This window comes from Oryctolagus cuniculus, chromosome 13 (assembly GCF_964237555.1).
Source record: "Oryctolagus cuniculus chromosome 13, mOryCun1.1, whole genome shotgun sequence".
NCBI lineage: Eukaryota > Metazoa > Chordata > Mammalia > Lagomorpha > Leporidae > Oryctolagus > Oryctolagus cuniculus.
Window position 1 is genome coordinate 18,056,202 of NC_091444.1, and position 22,305 is coordinate 18,078,506.

At 58.8% G+C, this 22,305-nt stretch overlaps 1 protein-coding gene across 6 annotated transcripts in view; it reads left to right on the forward strand.

Moving 5' to 3' along the window:
* LGR6 (leucine rich repeat containing G protein-coupled receptor 6) overlaps positions 1-22,305 on the forward strand; it is a 124,040-nt gene that overhangs the window by 26,724 nt on the left and 75,011 nt on the right. For 4 of the 6 annotated variants that reach the window (XM_017347859.3, XM_008268587.4, XM_008268585.4 and 1 more), the window contains exons 3-4: positions 1,664-1,735; positions 6,612-6,683. In XM_017347859.3, the coding sequence (XP_017203348.3) occupies positions 1,664-1,735; positions 6,612-6,683 (144 nt within the window). Of the gene's footprint in view, positions 1-296; positions 547-568; positions 805-1,663; positions 1,736-6,611; positions 6,684-22,305 lie in introns of those variants that run through there. The other 2 variants (XM_008268586.4, XM_051820471.2) reach the window with 2 other exon arrangements.

Sequence of the window (22,305 nt, forward strand, 5' to 3'; positions counted from 1 at the left end):
AGCCCCAGAGACCTCAACTGCCAAGCACCCTGGCACACGGCTTTCTCTTTGTCAGCAACAAACGTCAAGCAAATAGACATTTTTAGGGGCGCAGATGTGGTGACAGCGTCTGAGAGGCTGCTACTGGGTCCACGTCCATAGGGCTCTCGGCAGGTGTCAAGGTGTGTGGTGGAGCCCTATGGGACGTGCCGAACCGGAAGTGTCTACTGAGGCGGCCGGAAGTTTCTTTCGGGACGGCCGGAAGTGTTTTCTGAGGCGGCCGGAAGTGTCCTCTGGGACAGCCGGAAGTATCTTGAGTGGCCGGAAGTGCCTTGAGGCGGCCGGAAGTGTCTGCTGAATTGTGCTGGGCTGGACTCTGCTCGTTCGGGTTCCGGCGTTCAGCCCATGTTAAGTGTCTCCCGTGGGCTCCCTTTGGAATTGGTGATTGCCCGGTGACGAACATGGAGACGCTGAAACAGACCAGAGCGTGAGGCTCGCTCCTGCGCGGCGCCATGGGGGTGACGCGGCGGCACCCAGGACCTCGCTTTCTGCTGGTGACAGCAGCAGGTGCGGGTGCAGGCTGGCCCAGGAGACGGCGGCCCGGGGGCAGCTCAGGCTGTGGAGCACGCCTGCTCTGCCCCTGGCTCGCCCTGTGACCCGGAGCGGAAGCGGCCTTTGCCCAGCCTCAGCTTCCTCGTCTGGCGTTTGGAGGTAGTACAGGCGGAGCATCCCTACCCAGAAACCCTGCCATCCGGAACACCCCAACCCGAAACTTGCCAAGCTAGAGTGGAAAATGCTACACAAGACCTCACGTGATGGTTGCAGGTGCTCTAAAAATATTGTATAGGGGCCAGCGCCATGGTGCGGTGGGTTAACGCCCTGGCCTGCAGTGCTGGCATCCCATATGGACGCCGGTTTGAGACGCGACTGCTCCACTTCCGATTCAGCTCTCTGCTGTGGCCTGGGAAAGCAGTGGAAGATGGCCCCAGTCCTTGAGCCCCTGCACCCAAGTGGGAGACCCAGAGGAAGCTCCTGGCTCCTGGCTTCGGGCCATTGCAGCCATTTGGGAAGTGAGCCAGCAAATAGAAGACCTCTCTTTCTCTCTCTCTCTCTTTCTCTCTCTGGCTCTACCTCTCTCTGTAACTCTGTCTTTCAAATAAATAAATCTAAAAAAAAAAAATTTACTTGAAAGGCAGAGTTACATAGAGAGAGGAGAGGCAGAGAGAGAGAAAGAGAGAGAGAGAGAGAGGTCTTCCAGCCGCTGGTTCACTCCCCAATTGGCTGCAATGGCCAGAGCTGTGCTGATCCAAAGCCAGAAGCCAGGAGCTTCTTCCAGCTCTCCCAGGCGGGTGCAGGGGCCCAAGGACTTGGGCCATCTTCCACTGCTTTCCCAGGCCATAGCAGAGAGCTGGATTGAAATTGAAGCAGCAGGGACTTGAACCGGCGTCCCTATGGGATGCTGGCACTGCAGGAGGATGCTTACCCTAGGGCACAGCGCCGGCCCCATCTGAAACACTCTGACCTGCAGCATTTCAGGCCAGGGCCACTGCGCCTGTCACAGGCACCTTGGAGGGTGCCGTGGGGGTGAGCACAGGTGTGCAAGGGATTGAGCACACTGCAGACCCCTCCAGGGTCCCACCTGGACCACCTGCCCATGCCTCTGACCCTGGTCTCTGATTTGCAGGCGTCTGTCTGGGAACCACCTCTCCCACATCCCGGGACAAGCCTTCTCTGGGCTCTGCAGCCTGAAGATCCTGTAAGTATGGCGTCCACCTGCTTTCCGGGGCCACGTCGAGAGCCGTGCCCCGAGTCCTGACTCGCCGCTAACCGGTGCTGCGCCCCTGACCTCCGCTGTGCCTGTTTCTTTGCTTGCATCTGGTGCGTAATGTACCTCGTCTATCCAGCAACCCCACAGGGCAAGTGAAGTGAGCAACGACCAGCAGCAGCCAGCTTTGTAGGGCTGGGCTCAGGCCCAGGTGCTCTGCCTGACAGCTTGAGGGGCCAGGAGAGGGGTCCGCTGTTTCAGGAAGGAGGCGTTGGCGGCGGGGGCGGGGGGTGGCTTTGGCTTTCTTCTTGAGACCCTGTCTTGGCGTTGGCAGCCACAGCGCCAGATTTGCATCCTCACTGGAAATGGCTGCCCCCCGCCCATCTCCATGCTGCGGCCAAAGGGAGAGGAGGGTTGGACAGGACCTTGTGCCCTTTCACCTCCCTTCGCTTTGCTGTTGAACTAAGGGCCCATTGTAGAGAAGGGAAGGTAGAGGCACCATCTCATCCCATCCCAATCCGCCTCTCTCATTAGCACTGTGCTTCCAGTGCCCCTTCGTGTTCTTAGGATGAGTGAGAGTGAAGGTGTCTGGCAGTGGATGCTGCAGTCTGAAGGCAGGTGGGAGAGAAAGTGATCCTGTGAAAATGGAATGAGGATCTGGGGGCTTCCCTAAAGGGGCGAACCATTCCCCAGTTCTGCCATTCCCTCAAGCCCGGACTAGACTGGCAAGTCATCTTTGTACAGTTGAGCAGGTTGTTGACTGTACAAGAGCATCTGGCCGAGGGGATGAGAAGGGGCTGAAGCCCAGGTCTGTGTCCTGGCATGGGGCCACGTCCACCTAGAAGGGATGCCTTTTCCTCATTTTCTCAGAGTTGCTTGTGGACTCGCGCTGACCTCACCCCTTTCTAGCTGCTCAGCCATCCGCATGTAAGCGCTGGCTCCTTTCACCCCAGCATTGGTCTTGGGCACCTCGCTTTCCCTCTGCCGCCTTGCGGGGCCCTCTGCTCCCTCTCTGGCCCTCACTCTGTCCCTCCTGCCTCTGGCCCAGTCCCAGTGTCCTGGCCTCGCCCCCTCCTCCCTGTGTGCCCCTCTCTCTGCCCCGGGGGCAGGGAAGGATTGGAGGCAGACGCGGTGCCGGCGGCCGGCGTGGCGGCGTGTCTGTGCCCAGTGGCAGGCTGAGACCTGCAGCCGGATCAGAGCGCGGGGCCCGCTGGCTGGGCCCTCGGAAGATGTGAGGCTCGCAGCCCGCTCCTAAGTCTCCGGCTTAGAGCTGAGCCTCTCCTTTCTTCTTCGCCTGCGTTAGGCAAGAAATCAAAGCCTCAGAGAAACCGCAGGCCTCCCCCCACCTTTGTGCGATGAGGAGGGCAGCCGGGAGAGGCTGCCGGGGACGGGGGAGCCGAGCTTGGCCCCACCCTGCCGTGACCCCCATCCTCAGAGACCACCGGGCCCCCAAAGCCTTCGGGCCGCTCCTTTGCCTGCAGGGCTGCCCTGTGTTGGGGGGACAGTCTCTTAGTCCCCCTGCACCCCAGGCCTACAGCCCTTTGTGACTGCCAGTGTCAGGGAGCAGGGCGCTCCAGACCTGCAAGCAGACAGAGCCCCAGCCCGGCAGCAGCACACACACAGCTTTGTGTAGGCCCAAGAGACCGAGGCGCTGGTTTCGGGGCCCTCCCCGCGGTGGGCTGTCCCGGGACAGGGGGAGCACGCTGCTACATCCTTCTCCCCTGCCCCCCCACCAAGACAGAGGACTAAGAGGCTTCCCTCTTCGATCCCATCCCCCCACCTCCCGCCCGGAGCTGTTGCCCTGGGCACCCTGTCTGGCACTGAGCTTCCCCGTCTTTGGGCCCACGGCCCCTGGCCCGCACAGTCAGCCCCTGCAGGCAGTTTCCAGCTTCCCGCCGCTGTCAGTGCCCCTGGGCCCACTGTCCCTGCTGGCACTAGAGCAGTCCCATGGGCAACCCCAGTCCTGGACTGCCAGGGCCCGAGGATTCACACAGGCACAGCTCCTGCATCCAGACAGACAGGTGCACCCTGGGGTGTCAGAGCTCTTCCCAGGGGATCCTGCTGTCAGCTGGAGCTGAGAACCATGGGTCAGGTGGCTTGTGCCCACCCCACCCCACCCCCGCCCCAGGGCCAGCCAGGGCCAGCAGGAGAAGCAGGGAAGCAAGGACACAAAAGCGTTGGCCCAGGCCCGGGGCCTGGATCCCAGTCCCCAGGCTGCCGTTGGTTTGCTGTCTGCTGCAGGCCGGTCACCTGGCCTCCCTGTCTGCATCTGTGCGGGGCTGCTCCCCGCCTTCGTAACCCAGCTGCCTTTAGGCAGAGGGAGCGAGGAGGCAGGTCGGAGTCAGGGCGACTCCAGCTGCTAGGGTTTTGATTCCCTGAAAGCCAGGATGTTCTGACTGCCAGCCCGCGTGGCAAGGGTGCTGCAGCGTGGTGTTGGGCGGGAGGTACAGGGACTTCAAAATCTTCCCAGATTTCTCTGGGATTTGGCAGAAGAAAGGGTCAGGTGGAGACATGGAGGAACCCTGGAGGGGGGAGCCCATCCCCAACCCTGTTCCCAGCCATCATGTCTCTTGTAGCCTCGCCCCAAGCACCTGAGGCCCCTGCTGCACCAAGCTGGTCCCTGGGATGGGAGTGGGGAAGGGCTGACCCTTAGGTGGAAGCTCAGGCTGGCCGGGCAGGGGCAGGGAACGTCCTGGGTTCCCGCATCTCCTGCAGCCGTTCCCTTTGCCAGGTGAGGGAAGAGGGGGTTGAGAGCGTTGGGGGTGACGTAACGGCACCCGGGAAGTGGTGAACTGAGCCCAGATATTAATAGTGATGAATGATGTCAGCAGATGCAGCCTTGAGCGTTCCCCACATGTGGGACACTTGTGGACATGTTCAGCAGGGGTTCTTGACTTTGACCCGTATGATCCATGCTTGAGGTCAGGCCTGCCGTCTGCAGCGTGTGGATGAGAGCAAGGAGGCCTGCGGAGACGGGCGTTGCACAGGAGTGCACAGCAGGTCTGGGGCAGTGCTGAGGGGAGGCCACGCCGGTCCAGGCTCCGGCATTGGAAGGGCACCCACAGGCTGTCTGGGTCCCTCCCTCCCCACAGCCTTGCCCCCTTGAGACGCTCCTCTCAGCCCCTCCCTCCCACGCCCAGGGTGCATCCAGCATTCCCTTGTTCCTGTGCTGCGGCTCTCTGGGTCATACGACGGGTCTTCAAAAGTTCATGGAAAATGCAGATAAAGAACCATGCAAGAATCTCAAACATTTTTGCACCAAAGTAAACTTATCTTTCTTTTCTAAAAAAGATTTTACTTTTACTTGAATGCCAGAGTTACAGGTGGAGAGGGAGAGAAGTGAGAGAGCTTCCATCTGCTGGTTCATTCCCTAAGTGGTCACAACAGTCAGAGCTGGGCCAGGCTGAAGCTAGGAGCCTAGAACCGCAGCTGGGTCTCCCACATGGGTGCAGGGGCCCAGGCACTTGGGCCATCTTCCACTGCTTTCCCACGTGCATTAGCAGGGAGCTGGATTTAAAATAAAGCAGCTGGCACCCATATGGGATGCCAGCATTGCAGGCAGCAGCTTAACTGGCTATGCCACAACACTGGCCCTGTAAATTTATCTTTTAAAAAGCAGGTATTTAGGGGCCAGCAGTGTGGTGTAGTGGGTTAGGCTGCTTCCTGCAGTGCCAGCATCCCATATAGGTGCCAGTTTGAGACCCGGTTGCTCCACTTCCCATCCAGCTCTCTGCTATGGCCTGGGAAAGCAGAAGATGGCGCAAGTCCTTGGGTCCCTGCACCCATGTGGGAGACATGGAAGAAGCTCCTGGCTCCTGGCTTCGAATTGGCTCAGCTCCAGCCATTGCAGCCACTGAGGAGTGAACCAGCGGATGGAAGAACTCTCTCTCTCTGTGCTTCTGCTTCTCTGTAACTCTGCCTTTCAAATAAATAAATCTTCAAAAAATAGGTGTTTATTTATTTTAAAGATTTATTTATTTATTTGTAAGTCAGAGTTACACAGAGAGAAGGAGAGGTAGAGAGAGAGAGAGAGAGGGAGAGAGGTCTTCCATCTGATGGTTCACTCCCCAATTGGCCACATCAGCTTGAGCCTCACTGATCCAAAGCCAGGAGCCAGGAGCTTCTTCCAGGTCTCCCACATGGGTGCAGGGACCCAAGGACTTGGGCCATCTTCCACTGCTTTCCCAGGCCATAGCAGAGAGCTGGATTGGAAGTGGAGCAGCTGGGTCTTGAACTGGCGCCCATAGGGGATGCCGGTGCTTCAGGCCAGGGCGTTAACCTGCTGTGCCACAGTGCTGGCCCCCAAAATAGGTATTTATTTCAGAGGCAGAAAAAGAGAAACAGAGATTAAATCGATATCTTCCATTTGCTGGCTCCCTCCCCTAATGACTTCTCGGCTTGGGCTATAGGAAGTGCGGAGGTGATACCAGTGCCGCTATACTGACCTGAGGGGCTTCCAGAGACAAGAACTACTTGAACAGAGCTTGCCTGGGGCCCTTGCACCCTAGAGGGGCCTTCCCCTCCCCTAGACCCTCCCTTTCCCCAAAGAAATCCTCAGGCTTCCAGCTGAATGGGCAGGGAAGCAGGCCTGGGGAAAGAAACCGCACATTTCTCCACGTGTTTCCAATAAGCCTTCAGCGGAAGCCCAAGTCCCGCCGCTTCCGGTCCTGCTGCTTCCCGGATGCTTCCTCTCCCTCCTCTCTGGCACCCCTTGTGCTCACCCCTCATGCTCGCAGCCTGCGGAGACACCCTCCCAGCCCCAGTGCGTGCCATTGCCGGTGGGGGTAGGGGCAGCGGTCAGTGCTGGGGCAGGGGGAGCCCCGGCCCAGGGCCTGTTCCGCCCTCACGGTGCTTTCTCTCCGTGTAGGATGCTCCAGAACAACCAGCTGCGAGGAGTCCCTGCAGAGGCGCTGAGGGAGCTGCCAAGCCTGCAGTCCTTGTGAGTCCCTGGAGGGCCCCTCTGGGCAGTCGCTAGCTCCTTGGGGCCCGAGTCACAGCCCAGGGCCCCGGCCACACTGCCCTGCTGCCTGCAGGCCCTGTCCACACAGCGGCTGCTCCTGGCTTTTGTTCCTTTGGGGTTTTGCTGTTGCCGCCAGTGTGTGTTCCCGTACCGTGTGTGTGTGTGTGTGTGTGTGTGTGTGTGTTTTGGGGACGGAGGGCTCCAAACACCCACGAGCACTGTGGGAAAGGGACCTCCCTAGGTGGGGCCACCAGGGCAGTGGTCCCCGGGGGCCTGGCATTCTGCCACGGGGGCCCAAGCAGGGGAGGCAGCTGAGACTGCCACCCCACAGAAACATCAAGAAGGGGTTATCTCCCCCACCCATTTCCGCTGCGTGAGGGAGGGACTGCAACCTGGGGCTCACAGGCCACCCCTCACAGATCCACCTCCATGGAGTCTGTAGTTCCTTCCTTCCTAGGGGCAGAGACAGGAACGCGTATTCTAGGGAGCTGTCACCCCACCCACTGGCATCCGTGGGGCCTGGGGCTGGGTTTTATTCACGTGAAACACAGCGGGTGTTTAATACACGTTTGTTGAAAGCAACAGAAGTGTCAGGCACACCCACCTATTGAATGGTCGACAGTGAGTAGCTGTTTTGGCAGAAATCAAAATTGAGGGACAGACCAGGGCACAGCGTTTAGCCAGGGGGTGAGAAGGAGGCATGGTTGACCTGAACTGTGTCAGAACCAAGGCCTGGTGATGCAAAAGTCACACAACTCTCATCTGTCGTGAGCGTCCTTGGGTGGAAGGAAGCAGGGGCCGGTAGAGGCAGCTGCCTCCCAGGGCTGGCCTCGGCCCCTGCCACCGTCCACAGCGGGGGCCTGAGCCTCGCCCTCCCAAGGTTGGGTCTTTTGCTCTCTCCCGCAGAGCCCTCCTGCTTCCAGGTCAGTACCCCAGGGCCCGCCATCCAGCTGCCCAGCGGCCCCAGCGGCAGAACCTGCCTCCTCTCATTCTTTTTCCTGCTCTCGCCTCTCCATCCAACCTCACTGCTGGCCAGGACCTTGTAAGAGGTCAAGGTCAGAAGATCAAAGGCTGAGAGAGCCCACGCTTGCTTTCCACCCGCAGGGCAGCCTAAACATTTGCTTAGGGCACCGACAGAACAGGAGCAGCCAAAAATAGAGGGAGGGCGAGAATCTGACATTTCGTCAAAGCGGACTTCCTAGGGAAAACAGCATTGGGCTTTCACTGAACTTGTGTGCACTTACTTTGAGCTTGTTATTTTCTCAAGTTATGAATCACATCTTCTGCTTAGGGTTTCTAAAGGCCGTGCTTTGCAGCTAGGCACGGCGTTCGGGGCTGCCCAGGCTGGTTCCCCTACGCCTTCTGGAAAGTGGACGGGGGCCTGAAGATGGAGATCGTTGGCCCCTTACTTCCTGGCGGATCAAGGCCGGAGACAGAGGTGCCGTCCCCAGTCCCTCGGTGTGGAGGTAGATGATCGGATTTTGCCTCTTGCAATCCCACGAGAAGGACACTGGCCTACAAGACAGGAAACGTGGCTTCGCGCCCTGGTTCTGATGCTGGCCACATGCTGCTCACCCTTTCTGCTTCAGCCTTGTTTTCCCTGCCTACCCCGTGGGGCTGCTGTGAAAATCATATCCAGAGAGTGTGAAAGGGACCAGCCTGGGGTAGGCGCCCTGTGCCTGTGATGTGTGGAGATGCCACTGGGCACTGTTCCTCTCCAACCAGTCGTCAGCTCAGCAATTCATTCAGTCACAAGTCCTCTTGAGATTTTATTTATTTATTTGAAAAGCCAAGTTACAGAGAGCTAGAGGCAGAAGTGGAGGTAGAGAGAGAGAGATCTTCCATCTGTTGGTTCACTCCCCAAATGGCCGCAATGGCTGGAGCTGGGCCAGTCCTAAGCCAGGAGCCAGGAGCTTCTTCCAGGTCTCCCACGTGGGCGCAGGGACCCAAGGACTTGGGCCATCTTCCACTGCCTTCCCAGGCCGTAGCAGAGAGCTGGATAGGAAGAGGAGCACCCGGGAATTGAACCAGCACCCATATAGGAGCCGGCACTGGGCACTGCAGGTGGCAGCTTTACCTGCTGCGCCACCGCGCAGACCCCAACTCTTGAGATTTTCCTGGGGAGGCAGAACCTGAGCTGAGTCCTGAAGGGTTAGCGTCAACCCAGTGGAAAGGCAGGGAAGGACACTCGGCCAGAAGGAGCAGCACCTGCAGAGGCACAGAGGTGCGAAGGAACCGAGTGGATGCTAGAGAATTTGCAGGGAAGCGAGCTGGGCTGAACTGTGGGCGTGTATGCCTTGGGGCACTGGCGGGAGGGACAGCCATAGAGGAAGATGTGGAGTTAGCAAGTGGCAATGCCTGACAAGTAGGCGTGGGCTTTGCTGAGGAGTTGGACTTTATGCTTGAGGCAGTGGGGAGAGCTTTTAGCAGGAGAGCAGCATGACAGGGTGTGTGTATTGGTAGGATCACGCCGGTGGCAGTTACAGAAGGCATGATGGTGGCCGGAGGAGAGGCGGGGGCGGCGGCAAGAGCAAGTGTCACGAAGCCGTGTGGTCAGGCTGCACGGCCTTTGCCCGCTGGCTGCAAGGCCCTGGGCAGGCCACTTAACCTCAGTGTTTCTGTTCCTTCAGTAGTAAAATGGCAGCGGTGAGATGGTGCCTATGTACCCCCTTAGGGTGGAGTGAAATGAGGCAATAAATGTAGACTTAGAACACTACCTTAATTATTGGTAGTGGTGGTAACAGGAGTGGGAGTTGGGGGAGGGAGGTACCGGTGACACCCAGTACTTTGGCTGTGACACGGGGGACAGGGGTGGGAGTCGGGGGAGGGAGGTGCCGGTGACACCCAGCATCCTGGCTGAGACGTGGAGGTGGACAGGGAAGCCAGGCCCAAGAGCCTGGAACCTGGTAGAACTCACTGAGAAACAGCTGAGTGAGGCGTCCCAGAGGGTGAGTGCTTCGGGGGTGCAGAGAAAGGCATTGCCGGGGCTCCCTTGCACTGGTTGAGTTTGAGCTGCCACAGGTGAGGGCAGTACAGTGGACATCAGCAGGTATGGCCTGACGTTGTGGGAGCTGGGGGATTCAGAGAGAGACCCCTCCAGCCCCATTCAGGTGCCTCCGTCTCAGATGGCGAGAGTCAAGCCCAGGTTGTGGTAGGCAGAGGGAGGGGGCGACAGAGCTCCATGGTGTTGGCACCCGTTTTCCCACTTCTCCCCCAAAGAGCCCCTCTTTGATAACGGCCTCGCTGTCATCAGAAGAGGAAACAGAGGCAGAGAGGCCCAGAGAGCTTCAGGAAGCCACCTCGTGTGGCTGTCGTGGGTGGACCTGTCTGCTCCCCGGGAGTTCCAATGAGTGGGAGTGTCCCTCTTCCTGTCCCTACGATGGACCAGAGAGGCTTCCAGGGGCCTGCCCAGCCCCTCCTGGGGTGCTCCGCCCTTGCTGGAGTAGGCCGGGGCCTCCAGGGGCTCAGGTCCCCGAGAAGACTGGACCCCTCCAAAAGGGAGCGTCCCCACACTGACTGCTGTGGACATTCCTGGTGCCTCCTGGCACCTCTGTCCTGTGTCTGCCTTCTCCCAGCTGGAGCCAGACACTGATGCCATAGGAGTGAGGCTGGGGGCACCAGCAGCAGTTCTCAGGGTGGGGGTGGGGTGCAGCCTGCGCTGCGTTCCAGGCCCAGGCACTGAGTGGGCCATGGCACACATGCTGTTTAGCTTGGCCCCAGGGCCAGCAGCACCCAGCTCTAGGAAGCCCCCTCCCTGGATGCCCTTGCTGCCCCCCAGACCAGTGTATGTGGGGGGGGGGTGGCCATGCCAGCCGGGTTGCACCAGGCTGAGCCCAGGCCAAGAGAAACTGAGGGGAGCCAGCGGAGCCCGGGGCTGAAAATAGACTGAGAGGTGAGTGGACCCAGGGCGGTGTCAGGAGGCACATGGAAAAGCAGAACAGCACCCCGGGAGGAGCAGGACCAGGCTGGCTGGTCCCAGGAGAGCGGGAAAGGCACCGTGGCAGGAATGAAGGGGAGAAAACAGGACTGCAGCCCGATCCTGGACACCCTGGGCAGGACCGCACAGTTACAGGGGCTGGCCCCGCGAAACCCGCTGTCGCTCCCCCTCTTCGTGGAGGAACGACACAGGACCCTGCGCTGTTCTTTCGTCTGCTCGGCCCTCCCCGGGTTTGCTGTTGGTTCTTCCCGGGTTGGCTACCGACCTGCCACTTTCCCCACTTCTGCGGGGGAGCGGCACACCGCCGGCCGGCCGGCTCTCTCGGGGGCTGCTCAGATGTTCCTCAGGTATTCCTGGTGCATGTTGTCTCTCTCCTCCTTTATAGTCCTCTTCCACCAATCCCAGCTCTGCTACCCACACACCGAGTATGCTGCTCTCCTCCAATCAGGAGCAGGATCAGCTCCTGCAGGTCATCACTCAAGTTGGTGAGAGACAGCTGCGTAGAAGCTGTTTACTCCTCTCCCAGCGCCATATTGTGGGAGAGCAGATGCATAGAGTAAGTCTTAATTCCAGTAACTTAGTCTAGTCCGAGTTGCTCCCCACACCTGCCAGACGTGCGTCATGCTGGGGGCCTAATCGGCATTTCAGTCTCCAGCAGAAACCCAGGTTAGCGCTGCCGCAAGCCTCCTGGCTCAGGCCTACCTTTGCCACGTGGCTGCCTGCCATGGGGGAAGCAAGATGAAGAGGCCTGGTGCAAGGGGTGTGGCAGGTGTGCTTGTGGGTGCAGGAAGAGGCCGGCCCAGGAGAGGTGGGAGCGGAGGAGGCCCTCTGCCCAGCACACAATGATACGCAAAGCATGTTCACTTATCTCATTTAATCCTGGGAACTCTGAAGGTGGCTTCCATTATGCCCATTTTACAGATGTGGCAACTAAAGCCCAGACAAGTTACGTGCTGGCCAGAGTCGACACGGCTAGGAGACAGCAGAGCAGGGGTATTGGTTTTGCTGATTCCAAAGTGCCATGCCCCATCAGCTCTTGAGTGCCTCTTTGCAGCTGCAGTGCCATGGCACCGGGATTTGGGTTCAAGTCCTGGCTCTATCACGGATTAACTGTGAGGCCATGGGCAAGTCATCGGCCCTCCTTGAGGCTAAGGTTCCCCATCTGTGAAATGGGAGGGTCACGTGGGATGACGGAGGGGTGGGTGTCGTGGTGAAGCAGGGTAAACTGCTGCTTGAAATGCCTGCATCTGTATTGGATGTCATGCCTGCTCCAGGCCTGGCTCCTCCTCTTCCGTTTCAGCTCCCTGCTAACACACCTGGGAGGCAGCAGGTCATGGCCCAAGTTCTTGGGTTCCCGCCATCTGTGTGGGAGACTTGATGGAGCTCCTGGCTCCTGGCTTCCACCTGGCCCAGCCCTAGTTGTTGTGGCCATTTGGTAGTGAACCAGCAGATGGAAGATCTCTCTTACTCTATCACTCTTTAAAACAAATCTCTTTTAAAAATGGAATGACTGGCAGGCATCCTAAAATGATGTCACACCCTGGAGATGTCAGGACTTCCCGTGGGTTAGCCAACCATGCGCTTGCGTGGCCAGTGATTGCCTTGGCCTTGCTCTCTGCGAGCCGGTTTCTCTGCACCAGGAGCTCTTCTCTGAGCCCTCTAGCCTCTTGCATATGCTGCAAGTTTGAGTGAGGAGGGAAGATCAGAGCATCCCCACGAAGTAGCAGCTGAACCATTCTGTCCAATGCCGGTATTCCAGGAGGACAGGGTTCAGAGGCGTTCCCAGGGGAAGCCAAAAGCCAGAGGCTTTGGAGCAGGCACCCCCCATCCTGCTCCTCTGACCCTCCTGTGCCCCAAGCTAACGCCCAGGGCCAGGCTCATCACACCAGCACTTGGCTGGCCCTCTGTGTGAGTAAGCCACTTGCTCTTATGTCACTGAATGCTCACAGCAGTCCTCTAGGGTGGTTACTGCTAGTAGGCATCACTCCCATTTTACAGATGAGCAAACCGAGGCCAGAGGGGTACAGAGACTTGCAGCGGAGCCAGGGTCAGTACGCATACCTGTGGTGCTGGGCTGCTTCCCAGGGGGCTCAATAAGATGACAGTCTTTGGGGACCCAGAGCTCCTGACTCACAGAGAGCTGGCCTTGTGTTATCGAGGATACTGGCTCAGTGGGTTTCTGTGCTTATCTGGGGCCATGTAGAGTGAAGCAGAGCTGGGGCAGAAGGATCGTGCTGATTTCCTGGGGAACTGGGGCTGCTAACACTGGGGCCTTGGCACTGATCCTGAAGCCCTCACTGCTGGTGGGAACCCGCGGACATGCCCAGAGAGAGGGACGAGGCTGGCTGTGCTTGGTGACCAGCAGCCGGGAAGAGCACTGAGACATTGCTAGCAGCGGGTCAGCGGCTGGAACGTGTCCATCTTGCCCTTGCAGTCTGGCGAATGCATTTGTAGCCCGTCACAGCCAGCCCCGAGAGGGGAGGTGCAGGGGGTGTGCCTTGCCTGAGATTTGCAGTGGGCTGGAGACAGAGCCCGAGGCACAACCCTGTGGGGTCTTCTTTTTAAACAACTGATTAATTAAATTTCATGTATTTGTAAGTGGGAGGAGAGAGAGATCCTCTATCCATTGGTTTACTCCCCAGATGCCCACAGCAGCTGGGGCCGGGCCAGGCCGAAGTTGCAAGGCTGGCACTTAATCCACACAGGTAGCAGGGACCCAAGTACTTGGGCCATCACCTGCTAACTCCCAGGGTGTGCATTAGCAGGAAACTGGAATTGGAAGCAGAGGCGAGACTTGGGCCCAGGCACTCTGATACCAGATGCAGGTGTCCCAAGCGGGGTCTTAATGGCTGACCTCATACGTCGGGTCTTCTTGTGTGACTGCCTCCCCACTCAGAGCCTCCTGGAGGGGAACCTTCAAGGGGCCTGGATGCTTTCCAGAGGAGGAGCTGCCCCCAGGAGGCTGCTCGCAGGTCCCGTGGGGGACAAGGAAGGCATCTTTGAGGGAGAGACTGAGGATGGAGACGGGACTGATGGGATCTGGAGAGAGCTCCCCAGACAACAGCATCTTGGGAACCTGCTAGAAACGCAGATTCTCAGGCCCACCCAGCCCCAATGAGCCAAAACCTCTGAGGGTGGGAGCAGCAAGCTGTGTCGCGGCAAAGCCTGCAGGGATTGTGGCGGGTGCAGAGGACTGAGGGCCACTGCCGTGGCGCCAGGGTTACCCTCCCAGGGCTGCAGGACTGGTGGCCCCAGAGCAGGGGCTTGACATAACACAAGCTGACCTTCTCACAGCTCTGGAGGCCAGAAGTGCAAAATTGAGGTGTCAGCCCGGCTGGCCCCTGCTGCTGAGGTTCAAGGGGAGGCGCCTTCCTTGTTGGCCTGTCACTCCCACCTCTGCCTTTGTCTTCACATGGCCCTGTCTCTTCTCCTTGTGTTTCTCTGAAGTCTCTTAGAGGACACTTCTCACTAGACTTAGGACTCACCTGGATAATCCTGAGGATCCCACCTCAAGAGCCTTAACTTGATTACATCTGCAAGACCTTTTTTTTTTTTTTTTTTTTTCCCTGAATAAGGTCCCACGTGCAGGCTCTGGGTGTTCTGACAAGAACATATTTTTTTTATGGTGGCGGGGGGCCATCACCGTTCAACCCATGGCAAGGGGTGAGATGAGGAGCAGAGAGGGAAAGTGGCCTGGATCCAGCAGGGCGATGTTTGGGGTGAAAGGTTGGGAGTTAAGGAAACGGGGAGGATCAGGAAGGACAGGCACCCTGAGCCAGCTGTGCCCACAGGGAGGGAATCTGGCAGAGTGAGGCCCAGGGCTGGCAGGCAACCGGCGTGACAAGGCCCTGGGGTCTGAGGAGCACTGATCCAAGGCCCCCTCCTGAAGATGCCCAGTCTGCTGTGGAGAAGCCCCCAGGCTGGCTGAGCTCTGCAGGTGATCTGGACACTATGGCCAGCACCACCCAGCTCTCCTGCTGGCCAGGGAGGGCCCCAAGGCCCAGCTGTGCTGTGGGCCCCGCCGAGGGGTCCCGAGGGATGCGCGAGGTGGCAGCTGGCCTCCCTGGCACAGCTATTTCAGGCGCCCTGATTATATGCTGCTGTATTTGGATCTTGCCAAGGTTCCGGGAGCTGATTACTACATGCGTCTGGGGCAGAGGCTGCTCTGAGGTGGGCGGTGGGCGGGCAGGCAGCCCCCTGCAGCCATGCGGGTCTGATCGTGGGTAATTTGGCTCCTGAGAGAGTAGCCAGCAGAGGATCTGGTGGTGACTCTTTCAGCCACAAATGCTGCTCTGGGACAGAGACAGCCCCAGCTGGACCACCCAAGAGCTGAGTGGTGCCTTGGCCTCACAGGAACACCTCGGCTCAGTCCCGGGGTCTCCTCAGCCCTTCTGCCGGGCCTCCCTGGGCGTGGTGCTGGGGACCTTCTTGGGCCAGAACATTCTTCTCTTACTGAGCCACTCCTGCCCCTGAGCCCAGTGGAGCTCTGAGACAAGCGAGAGCACCAGGATGCTGGGAACTGAAAACTCAGGGCTGGGGCAGGTGCAGGTGAAGCCCCAGGCAGAGCTGGGTGGGGGTGATCCTCTCCCCTTTAGGGCATGTAGAGGCAAGGTTCCCCCTCAGCTCTGCTCCCTCCCGTGTCAGTGCCCCTTCCTGAGCAACCAACATCAGTGTGGAGACCTGGCCTGGGTTCTGGGCACATCTGGAGGGAAGAAGAGACCCCCAACTGATGTTTATTTTTCTTTCTGCCCACCCACCCATACCCGTCTCCCACCCATCCACTCATCCATCCCATATCTTACCCATATATCCACCCATCTATCCCCCTATCTTCCCATCCACCCATCCATCCACTCACCCAATCTTTTACCCATCCACCTGTCCATCCATCTACCCATACATCCACCCATCTCCCCATTCACCTGACCACCCACCCACCCACCCATCCATCCATTTATCCACCCACCCATTTACCCATCCACCTGTCCATTCATCCACCCATCCACCCCTTTACCCATCCACCTGTCCATCCATCCACCCATCCACCCATCTCCCCATTCACCTGACCACCCATCCATCCATTTATCTACCCATCCATTCACCTGACCACCCATCCATCCATTTATCTACCCATCCATTCACCTGACCACCCATCCATCTATCCACTCCTTTACCCATCCACCTGTCCATCCATCCACCCATCCACCCCTTTACCCATCCACCTGTCCATCCATCTACCCATCCACCCCTTTACCCATCCACCTGTCCATCCATCCACCCATCTCCCCATTCATCTGACCACCCATCCATCCATTTATCCACCCATCCATTCACCTGACCACCCACCCATCCATCCATCCACCCACCCATCCACCTGTCCATCCATCCACCCATCTTCCCATTCACCTGACCACCCACCCATCCATCCATCCATTTATCCACCCACCCATTTACCCATCCACCTGTCCATTCATCCACCCATCCACCCCTTTACCCATCCACCTGACCACCCATAAATCCATGTATCCACCCATCCATTTACCCATCCACCTGTCCATCCATCCATCCATCCATCCATCTATCCATCTATCCGTTTGTTCTTTCCAGCTTTGCAGAGTGCTTGACACAGCAAATACTGAGATAATAAAACAAGGGCCTGCCTTTCACTAGTTTGTGACTTGATGTGGGACATCAGACACACCCAGACCCCCATCCTCACTGCTGCCCTCCTCTTGACTGTGGTCTTAAGCTTCTGAGACAAAAGTCCATGCTAGTGAACATGTGAAATCAGGGCATAAAAGCCAGGAGGGAGCTGATGGACGTGATGGGAACCAGGTGAAGCCTGCAGCGTGCTAAGAGTTGTGCTGGTGATTAGTGTTTTCTGAGTGCTTACTATGTTACAAGGCTCTCAAATAGTGCTTAGCAGATGGTACCTCATTTATTCCTGCAACAAATATGGAGGGGAGGTGCTGCGACACCCACCGCAGTCTTATAGAAAGAGGAAAGCAGATTGAGGAATTGATGTCAGGAATGGGGAAAGGCTCATCTGGATTCCGAGCTCACGCCACTCGTAATGTTGACTCTGGAGGGGCAGCTGGGGAGGGACCCCAGAGGCCAGGTTCCTGGGCTGCCTGCCTCACAGCACCGGGAAAGCCCACAAGTGGGCGATTCCCAGGCGCCTCCTTGGATCTCCAAATGAGGATCTTGAGGGCCAGGGTCTAGTAATCTGCTGCTCTGATCCTTGATCAAGGTGCGTACTGGGGGCCGGCAGGGAGGATGTGGCAAGTGCAGGGTCTCAGCTGCAGCCTGGGCCTGCTGATCCAGAATCCGTGTGCGTATCCCACCCTGCACCCCAGGAGGGAGTGTGCAACTTGAGTCTGAGAGCCAGTGATCGTTTGTCCAGGAGCCTCCGGGCCCCCTGCCCTCTCCCCACCTGAGCTAAGGCAGGCAGGAGTCATTAGCAGCTGTCCGTTCGCCTGCTCCTTAGGCCCCGAGGACTTTCTGCGGAACACCTCATGTTCCCCTGCAGTCACTGGAGCCTGGGGGACGGAAATACAAGGTTTGGATCTGTTTGGCTTTAGCCATGCCTGGAGGCAGCGAGGGACCAGATGACCCCTGGGGGGGCACTTGGAGAGATAAAGGTTAGACTTTGGGTGGGTCTTCCCCATCTTCAGTAACCATGTGGTGGCTAAAATTTTCTTAAGATTTACTTATTTACTTATTTGGTAGGCAACATGACAGGGAGGGGGAGAGAGAGTGAGAGTAAGCGAGAGAGAGAGCAAGAGCGAGAGAGTCTTCCATCTGCTGATATACTTCTCAAATACCTGCAACAGCCAGGGCTGGGTCAGACCAAAGCCAGGAACCAGGAATCCCAAGTGTGTCTCCACGTGGGTGGAAGGGACCCAAGCACTTGGACCATCTTCTGCTGCCTCCCAGGTGCTTTAGCAGGGAGCTGGATTGCTTTAAGCAGAGCATTCAGAACTCAAACTGGCACCCTGATGCCAGTGCTGCCAGCTGCAGCTTAACCCACTGCCCCACAGTGCCTGCCCAGGGCTCCTTCTTGTGAATGTCTGTATGTCCATCTCACTCTGATCCATTCCTGACGCTGTCTGGAAGCCCAGCGTATGTTTTCAGAATTCCTGCTTATGGAAGCCTCAGAGTAGCCGGAGAGCAGGGGAGAGGTAGAGATGGCCGCTGGGGGCAGCGGGGGCAGCACCGTGTCCTGCAGCAGCCTGGCACTGCTGCCCGGGCTCCTCAGTCCTGGTGATGAAGGTGCATCAGTCAGGGTCTGTAATTGTCCACCCTTCTCAAGCCTCTGGGAGCCGGGTGGCTGCCAGCCGCATGGGGGAGTACAGCAGTCCACACCCCTGTGGAAAATGGTGGCGAGTGCCCGCTGGGGACCACAGGCCTTGGGACTTGCCCAGCTGGAGGCGCCCCATCCCAGGTGAGGAAACTGAGCAGCAGAGAGAGGGCGCAACTTCCCCGGTGTCCCCGTGTGCTGGCCTGAAGCCCCGCCAGACCTGCAGATGCGTTTTCACTCAGAAAGGGGATGATCTATTTATGCACCTCCATGGCCACCTCAGCCAGATGGCCTGCAGATCAGTCACTCTGGAATGCGACCCCATCCGGGGGACTCTGGCCAAAGTGGCTTCCTTCCCAGCGCCAGCTCTAACACCTGTTTGGGGACTTGGAGCCAACTCCTTCCCTTGCCCTCCCTTAAACAAAACAACAGCAGTGAGATCTGGCCTGGGGGGCTCTGGGGGGCTCTGGGGACCCTGAGGAGGGGTCTGGGTAGCAGGAGACAGGGGTGGGAGGCCACAGTGTTTGTGGGGTGCGCTGCAGTGGGATGGTGGCCATCAGAGGAGTTGGTGCCTTGAGGGGTCCTAACAGCCGCTGAACCGCAAAGCTCGCCCTTCCCCGAGCGTAGAGCGAGAGGATGGCCGCCCGCGTCCCCTGGGAACAGCTGCTGCCTCGGCTGCCTGGTGAGCGGAGAGCTCAGCACCTGCTCGGGCTGGAACCTCGGAGGGCCATCACGGAGGTGACCGAGGCCCCATCCTGTTCTTCAGAGCCTGGCCACACAGGTGGGACGAGACTGGGGGAGGAGGAGGGGAGCAGACAGGGGCCAGAAGGGGGGAAGGGGGCGGAGCCTTTCTCTGGGGCTCTCCCTTCCTCAGCTGATGTGCAACAGCAGCCGCAGGATCAGAGACCACGCCGTGACACTGCCCAGGGCGCCCCCGCTGCCACCTCCCCGACCCCTCCACGGCCACACCAGTGGCCTCCGTGGCTTCGTGGCCACCATGGTCTCTGTGGCGCTCTTGGTCCAGCAGGGCGTGCTCCAGGCCTCGTCTTGTTTGGTCTCAGGGTGGCGTGTGGAGCACCCCATCTTCCCGTGGCTGCTGGGGGAGCACTGGCTCTCCCGCTCTCTCTGCCTCTCCAGCAGCTCCTCTTCCTCAGCCCTTGTTGTCCTCCTCTGTCTGCTCCCTCACTTTGTCCCGGGGCAGTTCCTTATCTGCCCGTGGGCTCAGTTCCACCCCGACCCGAGTCCATACCTCCAGCTGGGATCAGTTCGATGCACGGTCCACCGCCATAGCCCAGCAGTGCCTCGCGTGAGCCAGTCGCAAAGTCGCCCATCAGCCCCTTTCCCTTGCACTTGTCCTCGCCATGCTGTCTGCTCCATGAAGTAACAGCTTTCGTTTAGTTCCCTGATTCAGAAAACCCGAGGCTCACCCTTGATTTCTCACCACTTCTGCTTCCGATCCATCCAGGGCCGTGGGTAATCCTGATCGCTGTGGCACAAGTCCTCTTCTCTTTGTGGCCCTGTGACCACCAGGGTGGGTGTTCCTGTGCCAGCCCTTACCTGAATTGCTGGAGCAGCCTCCCTACTGGTCCCCCTGCCTCCATTCTGAACGTACTCAGTGTTTTCCCCACATTGCAGCCAGATGGACCTTAAAACACACATCTGATCAGGTCACTCCCCTGCTTAAAATGCTTCAGGGGCTCCCAGTCATCCTGAAGACAGAGCCCGAGCTCCTTGGCTGAGTTAGCACCCGTACCGCTATCTGGCTCCTTGGGCTGGGCCTCCCACTGCCTGCTGTGGCTGGCGGCGGCTCGCCGTCCCCTGGGTCTCAGCCTGTGCTGCTGCCCCTTGGTGTTCGCTCTCCCTGGCATCCTCAGCTCATCTTCTCTTACCCGTCTTTCAGGGCTTGGCTTACATGTCTCATTGTGCCGGAGGAGGCCCTTCCTGGTGCCTGTCGCCCCCCGGGGGGCAGCCTCCGTTCCTGCTCTGCCCCGCTCAGTTCACTGTGTTTCCCTCTCTGTGTGCTGGGTTCCCCGAGGGCGGCCGGGTCTTTTCCTTTTACACAGGATTCCCCACCCCCAGCACAGCGCCCAGCACACAGGAAGCACTGAGTGATCATTGCTTGTAAAGGCGCACGGTGACAAACGTGGAAGGAGGCTCCGGAGCTGCAGTGATGGCCGGGCAACCTGGAATGTATAGGGAGAACAGCTGGAATGTAAACCCAGGTGTGCCTGCGGCCAGGGCCCTGCTCTTTTGGCCCTCTGGATTCTTCTCAACACCCAAGAGGTTCTGGGGAAGGAGGAGGAAGCCCTGGTGGGGGCGGCAAGGGTCCCTCCTGACCTCCGCTGCCCCTTTCAGGGAGGCAGGAGTGAGCGGAGAAAGGGGTGAGAACAGGAAAGCTGTGCAGCTCCCGGCTGTGATGTGGGGCTGCCTGTGTGGTTGTTGGGGGGCTGTGCACCGCAGCCCCGGAGGGTGCGTGGTCAGGGTCCACATCTGGGCAGGGCTCCCCCTGAAGCAAACAGAAATGGAAGAGGTAGGTTTGTGTTTTTCTAAAAGCCACACAGCGCCTTCCAAAGCCAGGCGTGACGTTGCAGGTGCCCTCTGTCCCGGTCTTGCTGGTGTGGAGAGGCAGGAGCTGGGGGAAGCACCCCCGAAGACTGACTGCTTCCCGAGTTCCTGCTGGGGGTGGGGGTGGGGGACAAGGGAAGGATGGGAGCCAGGAGGCTCCGTTCCCAAGGGAGACGCTCCCCCCAGCCCACTCCCCTTTCCTTCCTGCTCTGTCAGCTGCGGCTGACAGCAATGAGCGGGTTTGGCCTCCTCAGGGAGCCACCAGGCCTTCTGGGCCAGTGCAGCTGTCTCGGCCGCCAGCCCCAACTCCTGCATGCTCCCCTGGCCCTCATTAACCTGCCTCGCGGCTGCACATCTGCTCACCCCAGGGCCTGAAGGGCCCTACAGTAAAACCCCCTTCAGAACATCTGGAGTGTGGGCGGGGAGGAGTCCACCTGGAAGGAAGAGGAGGTGGGAGAGGTTCTCTGTTGTGTTGTGTGGGGTGGATTGGAAGCGCTGGGTGCAGGGTGTGGCCCAAGGCTCCTGCAGGCGCCCAGTGGCATCCCTTAAGTCATCTGCTGCTCTGATCAGAAGCCACCAAGAGCCCTGATGAGGGGCCGCAGCCACACATCCTCAGGCTTCCTAACTTTTTCTTGTTTCCGAGCCTCAGCTTTGCCATCTGTAAAGAGGGTGCCAGATCTGGGCTTTTTTTTTTTTCTTATGATTTATTTTATTTATTTGAAAGGCAGAGTTACAGAGAGAGGTAGAGACAGAGAGAGGTCTTCCATCCACTGGTTCACTCCCCAAATGGCCACAATGATTGGAGCTAAGCTGATCCAAAGCCATGAGCCAGGAGCTTTTTCTGGGTCTCCCGCATGAGTGCAGAGGCCCAAGAACTTGGGCCATCCTCTGCTGGATTGGAAGTGGAGCAGCTGGGACTTGAACAGGCACTCATATGGGATGCCAGCACTGCAGGCCAGGTCTTTAACCTGCTGTGCCACTGTGCTGGCCCCTGGGTGCTGGGCTTTGGGTGACAGAGCCAACTCTCACGTAGATGAGAGGTCTGATGGGCGCTTAGCGGCAGGACTGCCCTGTGAGGCAGCCAGTGCCCTGCTGGACCCAGAGGCTGAACAGAAGCTCCTGCTGCCAGTGCACAGGGAAGCCTGGGGAGGGGCAGGCTATGGACGTGGACAATAAATAGGCATCAGCTAAGGACCTGGCTTCAGACTTGGGGGCAGGGATGCTAAGTGGTAACCTTTTGGCAAGTCTGGCCAGTTCTGAGAAAGGCCTGCATGCCCAGCCCAGGGCAGCTGGTGCCCTTCCTGGTCTCTCCTTCCCTGGGCCTGGCAGGGTTCTGAGTCTGACTGTGCCCGAGCTGCTGAGGGTCTCGAAAGTCAGAGTGAGGGAGGAGGAAAGCAGTGTGCCGAGAGAGGTGGGTCTGCTCGGTGCCTGGCTCAGTCCCAGCTGTGAGATTGCGGTGGCCCCGGGAATTCGTGTCCTGTCAGCTGTACTGGTGCAGCACGATTGCTTTAGGTCCTGCACTAGCCCTGCCTTTTTCCAGATGGAGACCACAGGGAAGTTGTGTCAGCATCCTGAGCCTCCATTGTGTGGCCTGTCGCCTGGGAACAATCGCGTGGTGGTTTTGAAGCTCTGTGAGCTGAGCACTAAGCCAGGTCCTCCTAGGCGCGTAGTACCGTGTGACCTCAGTGTATCATCAGGGTTCTCTTCATAAGGCATCCTCAGCCCCCGTCCTCCGATGCAGGAGCCCGAGGCAGGTGAGGGCCCCATGGGTGCTGGGGGAGGAGTGTGCTCCTTCAGCC